Source organism: Oncorhynchus clarkii, chromosome 13, assembly GCF_045791955.1.
Source record: "Oncorhynchus clarkii lewisi isolate Uvic-CL-2024 chromosome 13, UVic_Ocla_1.0, whole genome shotgun sequence".
In the NCBI taxonomy this organism is placed as follows: domain Eukaryota; kingdom Metazoa; phylum Chordata; class Actinopteri; order Salmoniformes; family Salmonidae; genus Oncorhynchus; species Oncorhynchus clarkii.
Window position 1 is genome coordinate 51,663,794 of NC_092159.1, and position 12,392 is coordinate 51,676,185.

General features: G+C 44.1%; 1 protein-coding gene across 2 annotated transcripts in view; it reads right to left on the bottom strand.

Annotated features, from left to right (window-relative positions):
• Positions 1 to 640: 640 nt before the first annotated feature.
• Positions 641 to 12,392, bottom strand: part of LOC139365047 (tumor necrosis factor receptor superfamily member 16-like) — a 43,849-nt gene continuing 32,097 nt past the window's right edge. For both annotated transcript variants that reach the window (XM_071102392.1, XM_071102391.1), the window contains 3 exons: positions 11,103 to 11,340; positions 9,448 to 9,635; positions 641 to 4,444 (listed from right to left, as the gene is read on the bottom strand). In XM_071102392.1, the coding sequence (XP_070958493.1) occupies positions 4,398 to 4,444; positions 9,448 to 9,635; positions 11,103 to 11,340 (473 nt within the window). In that variant the 3' untranslated portion in view covers positions 641 to 4,397. The remainder of the gene's footprint in view (positions 4,445 to 9,447; positions 9,636 to 11,102; positions 11,341 to 12,392) is intronic.

A 12,392-nucleotide genomic window follows, 5' to 3' on the forward strand; every position in this document is an offset into this window, starting at 1 on the left:
GTGTGTGTGTGTGTGTGTGTGTGTGTGTGTGTGTGTGTGTGTGTGTGTGTGTGTGTGTGTGTGTGTGTGAACCATATCTACCAGACATCTCCATGTTATTGAACACTTACCTGATGATAATATAATGGAGAACTAGGCTCCAACAGTCCAATGAACCCTCACATATGGTCCTGTTTTTAACTGTGGTTTGGCTAAGGTCACATGCTCCATACTTTGTGGTTTTAACATTTTATTTTCATTAGCTTGAGGCCTTTTTCAGAAATACTTTGGGGGTAATTCTAAAGGGGGAACCTTTTAGGTATTTTCATACAGAAAGCCAAAACTGTCAATGAGACAAACCCACAGAGATTATTCCTGTAACTGTTGATAAAAGATCAGTTATAGATGAGGGTCGGGAGAGTTTGTACTGGGTGCTGTCCAATATTGTTGTAATCAAGGATTCCCCGGGAGAGATAGCCGACTACCAGTGTTAAACATTGGCAATTTTAGATGTTTTAAGCGAAGAAGCATATTTCAGTGTATTGTGTCCACTATATTTCTTTCCCAAACAACAATGAATTCACAGTAGGGAATGAGAATCCATCAGCTGACTTGCTACATTATCAACATTCAGTATTGAGGACAAATGACTTGACAAAGGTGCAATTACATTTGTTTTTATTCTATCAGATAATTAATTTGTTTGCTATTTCAATTTTATAGTGTATTTATATATTGTAACAACTCTAAGAAATTCACATTTACACAATGCATTTTACACTAGTAGGTAAGTACATGTAACATTCAGCTTTTGGGGGGGAGGGGTCTGAAATGTCTGTGGGGATTTATTATATCTTGGATATTACCATAGAGAATCACAGTGAATCCTCCTCATACATGGCATGTCTGTCCACAACCTCTGGACAAACTGAACATGTAAAAACATACTGGTCATGCTCATCACATATTGCCACTTTTGCACTGTAGGTAGAGTATATTGTGGTCGGTAAAATAGAACCACAGCAGATGGCATGTACGTAGATGATGCTATATGGATTTCAACAACATTAGTAGTACGTTTTAACCTATGGCCTATACTTCCTGAAACCTTCATTAACACTCAAATGATGAAACAAAACACAGATCATACAACAAGTGAGAATAAAAACGGAAGAAGAAGAACAACATAAAGTGTTCTGAACATAACTCAAACACACCTGACTCTGTACACAGGCACTTGTATAGCACAGTCTTTGAGTGTGCCTATTACATCTAATAAGTGCTAAAACAAGAAACCGTTTACAAAAAAATACTGATTTCAAAAAAGAGAATAATATTCATAACAAAAACAATAGAAGAACATTGAATGTTTTGCATATTTATGTCTGTAACGTTATTCAGCTTTACATTCTTATATTATCTTCCTCCACTCTACCAGTGTCCCCTGCTGTGGAGGAACAGTACAGATTGAGTCATACTGTAGATTCTATATTGACACCTCTATTCACCTGTGAGACAGCACAGTGTTAGATTGGGCCCGTGGGGCCGCCAGCCACAGTGAAAGGTTCAGTTGTTCACTAGTCGTTGATGACAATCCCTCCTGTCAGTCAGTGGTATTATGCCAATCTGTTGGTCCACTGGGTCCTACTGCACTTCCATTGTGGAGCAATATGAATCACACTGCTGTCAATAATATTGTGTGAAACACTGTGTGTGTAAAGCCACTGGATATGTCACAAGGAGGCCCCCAGGGGGAATATAGTGTGGGTGTGTTGGTCTGTTTTCTATTCAAAAGCCTCAAAACTCACTACTATGAGAGCGTCTTCCCTACTGTATCTTTGCTACGCCAGATTATCTCTCTCTCTCTCTCTCTCTCTGTCTCTCTCTCTCTCTCACACACACACAAAAGTATCTCTGCTAATATCTCTACTTTGCTATCTACCTACATCTAAATTCAAGCTTCAAACCACACCAAAGGGACCCTGAGTAATCGCATGTCCCTGGGAATCAAACCTGGACTTCAAAGCAGTACAGTTACAGTAAGCGTAGCTACATTGCTAACATCTAATACCTACTGCGTGTTCAGTATGCTGCGTATGCTTCAGTATGCTTCAGATCACTATTGTGATACAGTAAAATGTCACTGCTCTCTCAGACACATGAGAGGTGAGTAATGGTAATGTCACATTGTTGCCACTTTAAAAGCGCTCTGTATGTCTCTGTGCAGTACATAACAGAGGGATTCAGATGAGAGCCAGCTGACTGAGTGAAGCTAAATGAACCTGAAATCCTGAGGTAATTATACCTGCCTGTCAGGAATGTCTCCCTAATGGCCCCTGTGTTTACACCCATACCCCTACCATACTATACCGCAGCAGACACATTAGCGCCACCGCACACTCTTTAGCACACACACATATCTGCACGTGAGTGTGTGTGTGCAAGTGCTTGTGTTTATTTCAGTGAGACGGAAGTCTCTGACGAGTGTCCCATGTCTCCACTCATTAGCAAGTACAATATAATGGATAATTAAGGGGAGTCTTGAGTATAGCCTACTATACAGTGTTTGTATATAAACTGTATACTATTTCTAGACAACTCTCGTCAGGCTACCATGGAACAGCCTCGAATACTGATACGGCAGAGCCTCTTTCTGATGATGTCACAGTTCCATTTTTGGCAGTTGGACATCACATTATGCGTCAGGTCAATGAGTCAGGAATGTTAAATAGTCCAAAAATGCTCCTCACATTGCATATTACAGCTCCTGGGGTAATGGAGCTGCACTGCTGAGGAGGCCTTGTAACTCAAACCACTAAGAGAGGCGGATGCGCCACAAACAGACATGAGAGAAACATCTAGAATCTGTTAAATTCAAAGCATGAATCATTCCAACAGAATCCTGGAGTCCATGTTGGATGGAGAAAAGGAGTCAAGTGTGTCAGAAAACAGAGGAGAGATGGTGTATCATGTTGCGGTGACGAAATGATGGAATGATCCACAGCCAATGAGAATAGGAGAGCAGTAATCAGAGGCAACAGTATAACAACAACACAAATGTGTCCGTCCCTGTACACCTAAGGAATGTCTGTGTCTGTGGTAAAGAAAAAGGATAGGAGATTTTGGAATGGGCGACTAATGCTGCATTTAGACGAGGGACGCAGAAACCATCATACAAGAAGAAAGCAAGCCAGCACGACGGTATGGTTGCTGTGGTGATTTTGGTAAACAAACAGTGCAAATCAACATCTGGTAGAAAACAACGCTACGACAGACAACAAAAGTTTAAATATTTTAACTCTGGTGGCAAGTCCCGTCTACCGTGACCTCAACAGCATTTACCGTTGTGCTCTCATTGAAAACAATGACATCCGGACACCGTCTACCTCGTCTACCTCTACCCACCGTCTACCATCTAAACGCAGCGTAACCGTTCCCCCACTGAGTTGTGTTGAATAGATAACAGTGGGATACTATCAGACAGGTTCACATGGAGGATTACAACAAGCTGCTACTGCTGAGGTCTGAGAAGACAGTCTGGGGGTGTGACGGAGAGACTACTGCAGGACTTGCCCTGAGAACACACTAGGATAGGATAGGTATAGATGGAGGGATGGAAAGAGGGACAGATAGTTACATGCTGAGAGAGAGAGTACAGACAAGGGGAGAGAGGGGACAGAAAGTTTATCTACCTCTGAGGCACAAACATTTGATAATGTGAGTGAGTAGGGGGGAATCGGGGGGTGGATGAATAATAATTTTAGCAAATGGTCAAAGGAAGTTGTCAGTGAACTTATGGGGACACAGGATGAAACTCCTTCATGGGATAACATACTAACACACTTTTCATAATGATTGGTCCTCACCAGCTGACAGAAAAGACCAGGATATCTAACACAGTGATGCTTCTTGGATTATGGGTGGTAGTGATATTGCAACTTTAGTGACTTGAGGCAGACAATTGGTGTTAGGGTTGGTGTTAGGGTTTAGGTTTGGGTTGGTGTTTGGCGTTGGTGTTAGGGTTGGTGTTAGGGTTGGTGTTAGGGTTGGTGTTAGGGTTGGTGTTTGGCGTTTGGCGTTGGTGTTAGGGTTGGTGTTAGGGTTGGTACTGGCGGAGAGGTTTAGTGTTCAAAGACACACTGGCAGAGTTGAGTTCTGTGTAGAGATACTGAGTCAGCCTCTGATGCTCCAGTCTGTCCAATAAGGGTCCATACTGGGACAAGAGTCCAGTCAGAAACCAGTGGCCACACTCGGTGAAAAGGGGCGATAATGTCGTCAACTTCCTTGTTGTATCCCAAGAAGCACACTCAGTCTGTACTCTTATACTGTATGTCCATTCCCACATCAAGGTTTCCATGGCAACCCCACTTCCCCCTCTCCTCCTTTTCCTCCTTCCTGTCAGCGGCTTCTCCTCTTCCTCATACCTGGGGGGGAGGTGAGTCAGGTCCCCCATCCACACTCACCACTGAGAGAGAGAGAGAGAAACATGTTAAAAACATATATGATCAGTGGTGAAACATGCAGATGTTCTCTGGTCGTATGAAGTAACACAGTATCAGTGGTCAACGGTCTATGACGCTGTGTCCACTCTGATACACTTTGCCCTGTAGGGGGCCTTGTGAGGTCACAAACTCATCAACCCCTCCAACTGTTTCACTGAACTCATTACTACAGGGAGTGAGGGAGAGGGACAAATGTCCCCTTTTCCCATAAGTCCTCAACCTGTTGTCAATTGAGGGGTGCCATGGAAACGCTTCCGGAATACAGAGGCGTTTTTTAGAGGAGCTCTGAGCTCACTGGTTGTTTTCTTGTCTTGATCAATGCACCCCTGTGCCAGCCAGAAGAGAGCTCTAATTCTAAAGGTTCACAAGAAGGGCTTTTTTGTATCAACCACGCTATGACATCATCAGGCCTGTTTAAGTGTATGTGGTGCACACAGAGGCGGAGCTTCTGCTACAGTCGATCTTCTCTCATTCTACACACATTCCATTTTTTTCTGAAATCCTCTCTTTTTCCTCTGGCTCTCCTTTAGCTCTCGTTATTCATGTTGATTCTCTCCAGAGCACGTCATGCAGTCTGTGACTTGTTCTCCTTCCTGTTCAGACAGCCATCCTGCAGGCATGACAGACACTGCAGACAGACACTGAGCAGTCTTGCTGAATCATTCTGTCTTTTCATGATAGCAGCAAAATATTTGTGTTCCTCTTCAGGAACTCCACTTTGAATGGTTCATGCAGCCCTCCCTAGACTGCAAATGTAAACCTACTGAGTCAGTTGGTGGCTTCCTTGATAAATATTGTTGACACAGAAAATCTAATGGTTGCTTTAAATGGGAACCACTGTTTCACCCATTCCATTTCTAAGCTATTGACCAGTCTTTATCAGATTAAATTCTACTGGGCATGTTCAGAATAGTCGATCTAACAGTCGATCTTCCATTAGCATGTTCAGCCGATGCTGATTTGATTTCAGGCCACTCTGAAGCTTTAAAGATAGCTGATTAAGACTGAGATTGAGATCGGTAGTGAATAGGCAATCAACTGCTCTCCTCTTAATGGCAAGAATGGAATACAGGAGACATGCTGATTACATTCTGATGCCCCAGGGTCGTTTGACCAGCCCTAACCAGACCCCACATACACTACCTGTCAATCAGCCGGCAATTACATGTACGTCATTGCGTTTCACATTCCTCCTCACATTTGATTACCCTCTCTGTGATGTGATTTTGCTTAAACAGGGACTGTGATTTGTGGTTGTCTTACCTACCTTAATTGAATGCACTGACTGTAAGTCTGTCTGGATAAGAGCATCTGCTAAATTACCAAAGTGTACATGCAAAATGTAAATATGACCTGGCCCTAGCTTCTCTGTCTGATTGTCACACTGTACCCCTCCCACCACTGACATCCCTCTTTCTTTTAGAACTGAGTCAATACAGACTCAAGTTATTCTATTTTACTCAATACAGAGGTCCTCACTGCAATATGTTACATTTATTCATGATTAATACTAATAATGGATTAGCATTTATATAGCTCTTCATTTAGTCTCAAAGTGCTTTGGACAACGCAATACGTTAGTATTTGTCCTGCTCTAAAGCTCTTGCTGTCTACCTCATCCACATCCCAGGGCTGCCTCCTCAACAGAAAGGGCTTTACTCCCTACTACACCAGCTTTCTACTGCACGAACTACTCTCCTACCCCACTAGCTACTCTCCTACTCTACTAGCTACTCTTCTACTACACTAGCTACTATTCTTCCCCACTAGCTACTCTCCTACCCCACTAACTACTATCCTACCCATCTAGCTACTCTTCTACCCTACTAGCTACTCTCCTACCCCACTAGTTACTCTCCTACTACACTAGCTACTCTCCTACCCTACTAGCTACTCTACCAATGCACTAGCTACTCTCCTAACCATCTAGCTACTCTTCTACCCTACTAGCTACTCTCCCACCCCACCAGCTACTCTCCCACCCCACCAGCTACTCTCCTACTCTACTAGATACTCTCCTACCCTACTAGCTACACTCCTACCCCACTAGCTACTCTCTTATCCCACTAGCTAGCTACTCTCCTACCCCACTAGCTACTCTCCTACTCTACTAGCTACTCTTCTACTACACTAGCTACTATTCTTCCCCACTAGCTACTCTCCTACCCCACTAACTACTATCCTACCCATCTAGCTACTCTTCTACCCTACTAGCTACTCTCCTACCCCACTAGTTACTCTCCTACTACACTAGCTACTCTCCTACCCTACTAGCTACTCTACCAATGCACTAGCTACTCTCCTAACCATCTAGCTACTCTTCTACCCTACTAGCTACTCTCCCACCCCACCAGCTACTCTCCCACCCCACCAGCTACTCTCCTACTCTACTAGATACTCTCCTACCCTACTAGCTACACTCCTACCCCACTAGCTACTCTCTTATCCCACTAGCTAGCTACTCTCCTACCCCACTAGCTAGCTACTCTCCTACCCTACTAGCTAGCTACTCTCCTACCCTACTAGCTACTCTCCCAATGCACTAGCTACTCTCCTAACCATATAGCTACTCTTCTACCCTACTAGCTACTCTTCTACCCTACTAGCTACTCTCATACCCCACTAGCTACTCTCCTACCCTACCAGATACTCATCTACCCCACTAGCTACTCTCCTACCCCACTAGCTACTCTCCTACCCATATAGCTACAATTTTACCTTACTAGCTACTCATACTGCACTAGCTACTCTCCTACCCCTAATAGCTACTTTCCTTCTACACTAGCTACTCTCCTACTACACTAGCATTGTACTACACTAGCTTTAGCCCACTGCCCCTCTAACCTGGGATGAGCAGACTTTGATTGACAGTTTCCGTGACTATCGTTCAGGTATAGAATGGGATCAGACTAAGGACAGAGGCACGATGATGAGAGAGATGAGTGAGAGGTTTGAGTCCCATTTAAGTTTTAAACACCCCTCTGCCCCTTGAGGAAGGAATACTCCAGCGTAAAGGGGAAGGGGCCTCAGAGGTAAAAGACAGATTGCTATTTAAAAGATCACCAGATTGCACTGGAGAGTAGAGAAGACTTATTATAGATGTCTGTAAGTCTTTTGGGAGTTCTTACCCCAAGGCAGGGACGCGGGGAGTCCTTTTGAGCTTGTCAATCAAAGCACAGGGTATCTTTTATAGATTTTCATATTTCACTTGAAATCTTAATTGACTTGTTTTGACTGGGTATGACACCGTCTACAAAGACTGCTGTGGGCTTTCAGTCATACTGTATGTGTAAAATATGGTTCATTTGAAAAGGGAAATCCATATGATTTTATGGATTTATTGTACATATTCTCACCCCCTTGGGTGTTTTATATTTTAACAAGTCCCCATTTACTAGTGGAGTAGCCGCCCAGCCCACAGCATGCTGTGTGCAGTACTGTATTTTAATGGCTTCTGCGCCAGAAGACAGTGCTGACGCTAATTAGCAGACATTAAACACTGTTGCTGGATCAGATTTAAACAAGCAGGGGGATCGGGCCTGGCCTCCATCACACAACACCTGCTAATGAGCCAATCACACAAAGAGACAAGGGTTAAAGGGGCGGGCATCTACTCAATGACCCAATCACATGCTAATCCCCAGGAAAAGATGCCCCCTTTTCTCCATTATACTGAGGCTTTGCATTTCTGAGTGGGGGGAAATGAATAGAATTCCCACAACACAAAACAAAACAATAGCAGCATTTCCCAGGCTTCCCAGACATCACATGGGCATGGGTATGCATTTAGGTTGTGGGTAAGATCCAAAACAGCAGAGGTCCCGGGTCAGATCAGGTGATGGTGCATAAGTTAACTCACGATTCACGAACATAACTTTATAATTGTCTTCTAAACTACCTCATTACTACTTCATAACCTCTTCAGTTATGCATTCATGATTGCATAGAGAGAGATGCTGAGTCACTGGATGTGTGGGGCCCCTTAGGCTCTGGCTCAGCATTTAGGAGGTTGGAAAAACAAACTCTTCACTCTGTAGTTGGTCTCCTCTCTTCCTTTTGACGACAAAGCTCTCTCTATCACTCCTCTGAGTGGATAGAAACTGTGCCACGCCACTGAGACTCCAGAGAGAGAGAGAGAGATAAAGAAAAGGGGAGATAGAAAGGGAGGGAGAAAGAGTAGATATGTAGAGAGACACAGAAAGAGAGAGATAAGTTGAAAGAGCTAAAGAGATGGAGAGAGGAGTAAGTAGAGCATGGTTCTCCTCAGTATAAGAGGACTGACTGTGTCTCTGCCATGGATTTTTAAATGAAAGGAAGATAGGTTGCTCCAGGCTCTATAGAGAGACCACTTCACATTCCTGAAGCTCTTGCTTTTGTTTTCACTTGTTCCGTTTAAAAAGTTGCTCTGCTCCTTCACGACCATTCATCATGTATTTCCCACAAGGCAGTGGTGCTGTCTCCCACCGAATACTGGACCACCCTGTCCTCTCTCTCTCTCTCTCTCTCTCTCTCTCTCTCTCTCTCTCTCTCTCTCTCTATCTCTCTCTCTCTCTCTCTGTCTCTGTCTCTCGGTCTCTCTCTCTCACCCAAATATTGAAGGCTGGGTCACATGTAGCATAGGTAAAGGGGTATACTGTACATTGGTAAAACACAGATATCAGATGTAAATTGTGTAGACTACTCATCCTTCCCACCTTCATAACCTCCCATGTTAAGACTTATTTGGTGACATTTCCAAAGTCGTGTCTAAGTATGTACACACAACGGGATAATATCTGAGACTCGCTATGTACAATAATAAAATATGTATCCTAAATTCACTTTGTTACCACTTTCATCTCTCACTTGTATATGCCTAGTCCAGCTAGCATAGAATCTCCATACAGACCCAACAGGTGAACACACACTCATACAGACTTCCATTACAGCATCTAGCTAAGTGTACAGTGTGTGTTGTAGAGCTCACCAATCTGTTCCTGTCTGTGTGTCTGTGTCTGGACCTGGGCTGCATGCTGCTGCTCCTGCAGACTCTGGCTGTCCACTGAGATGCCGCTGTCGCTGTGCAGCTTCTCCCCCTCCGGCGTCACCGTTTGATTGGCTGCTGTGGCTTGGTGGTTGTTAGCCGGCTGTTTGTTCTGCTTGCAGCTGTTCCACCTGGGAAGGTGTGAACGGAGAAGAAGTGAGTCAAGCCCACAACACTGTGTTCCCAGAAGTGGTTTAATTGATGTGATACAAGTAATGGACGTTTTGTGATTGGGATGGTCATCAGGAAACGTGGAAGGGACGAGGAGAGATCAGTCATCAAACATCTCTGAAAGTCTTCCAGTAAACATGAAGGACCAGCAGGGAAACAAGCCTTCTGGCTTCATAGTGGTTTTATCCTCAGTCATTTTTACTGTAATGTTGTCTCTGGCTGGAACAGCCTCCTAGTCGTAATGATCCAATCTAATCAATCAGTCAATCAAGGCCTTTTAACAGACCGTGTTGGACCTGTTTATACAGTGGAAGGAGACAGATATTAAAGTAGCCCCGTAACTGTTTGTGTTGACGAAGTAGCCACTCGGATTTCAACTGGACTGCACTTTACAATCAATACTGGATTTGATGATGAGCTTGTTAACGTGGTACATGGTGTGTTTGAATCGGCATGTGTGTGTATGTGTTGTGTGCAAATGCTTGTGTGTGTATGTGTGACCTTTGTGTGTGTGACCTTTGAAATGCATTATGGTGTGTGTGTGTGTGTGTGTGTGTGTGTGTGTGTGTGTGTGTGTGTGTGTGTGTGTGTGTGTAATCATGTGGTGTAACTGGGTCAATATCTTGCCATTCCACAACAGGCCTGAATATTTCACCATACAGTCGCTCTCTATTGGGCTCCCTGCCTTTCTTTAGCCATGGGCTACATCACTCAAACACCATCCTGCCTGTCATTCCCCTTCCCTGACAAGTCAACCTCTCTGTCCTAGTTCACTCTCTCTCCCTCCTCCAGCCTGAGCCCACTGTCTGCATACATGTATCATCCTCCCTGCTTTGTCTCTGGTCCTATCTGTGTGATAGCTGCTTCTATCTGTGTGATAGCTGCATCCATCTGTGTGATAGCTGCTTCTATCTGTGTGATATCTGCTTCTATCTGTGTGATATATTCTTCTATCTGTGTGATAGATGCTTCTATTTGTGTGGTAGCTGCTTCTATCTGTGTGATAGAAGCAGCTATCACACAGATAGAAGCAGCTATCACACAGATAGAAGCAGCTATCTGTGTGATATATTCTTCTATCTGTGTGATATATTCTTCTATCTGTGTGATAGCTGCTTCTATCTGTGTGATATATTCTTATATCTACGTGAAGCTGCTTCTATCTGTGTGATAGCTGCTTCTATCTGTGTGATATATTCTTATATCTATGTGAAGCTGCTTCTATCTGTGTGATTTATTCTTATATCTACGTGAAGCTGCTTCTATCTGTGTGATATATTCTTATATCTACGTGAAGCTGCTTCTATCTGTGTGATATATTATTATATCTGTGTGATATATTCTTCTATCTGTGTGATAGCTGCTTCTACCTGTGCTCATATCCTATCTCCCTGCTTTGTCTATGCTCCCACTCCATGGCCCCTCACCTTTTGAAGATGATGTAGGCCACCAGCCCCACCACCACAGCAGCCAGGATGGAGCAGTAGATGGGGATGAGGTTCTCGTTGAAGCCCGGTCTGATGAAGTGAGGGCTGGGCTGGGCCGTGGTGCTCTCTCCCCCCGGGGAGGGGCTGCTGGAGCTGTCTGGTGGGAAGATGTCTGTGAAAGAGGGGGAAGACAGGTCCAGGGGAAAGGTGGGAGAAGTGTAGGACGGGAGGAGAGGATCTAAGGAGAGTGAAGGAAGAGAGGAAATGGAGAGAATGCTATTATATAAGAGAGGAAGAGGACATTTTCGTATGAGGTCATTATTTTACGGTAAGAATGTTTTATTTAAAAAAGCAGTAATAATAGCCAGTTTAGGAATACATTATCATTGGCTAAGCAACCTACATCAAGTCTCCTTGGAACCAGCACATGGTACTGTAGTTAGCACACCGGTATATCAAAAAGGGAATTTACAATGGGGACCAGGGAAATAAAAACAAACCAAAAAGATACGTTTCCCCATAATGTAAAAATAACATTTCATGAACTATAACTGTATACATCCTTCTTCAAGTAGTTCTGAGCCTGGGTTTAGTCACGACAATGTCTCTAAGCAGATGTTTGAGTGACAGTGCACGCACACATGTGAATGCTTGTTCTTATAGGCAGATGGGCTCCGGCTAAGATGCTATCTGGAGAAAAGGGGGGAATGCTTCTAGAGGAGGAGGAGATGGGAGAAAACTGTCACTCACCCACACAATAACTCAAGCCCAGCAGCACATCATGACTCTCTCACCAGGGTCGCATCCCAAAGGGCACCCTATTTCCTACATAGTGCATTACTTTTGACCAGAACTCATAGGGCTCTGGTCAAAAGTAGTGCACTATTATAGAGGGAATAGGGTGCCATTGGGGACGCAATCCAAGTTCTTCTCTATATGGGAGCATGACTGTGATCTCTGTACATAACATGACACACACCATGTGGAGTAACCGCAGTACAAAGTCAGGGGCTTTAGAGGGTCAGTGTGTTCAGCTTAACCTCTGGTGCTGCAGGCCAGGCCTGGGAGGGCAGCAGTAGGAACTCTCTCTTTTTTTCTCTCTCTCTCTCTCTTTTTCTCTCTCTCTCTCTCTCTCTCTCTCTCTCTCTCTCTCTCTCTCTCTCTTTCTCTCTCTCTCTCTCTCTCTCTCTCTCTCTCTCTCTCTCTCTCTTTCTCTCTCTCTCTCTCTCTCTCTCTCTGCTACTGGAGGGGTCTGGTTTTCATCAGGCTTAACTCACTAAAGAGCAGACA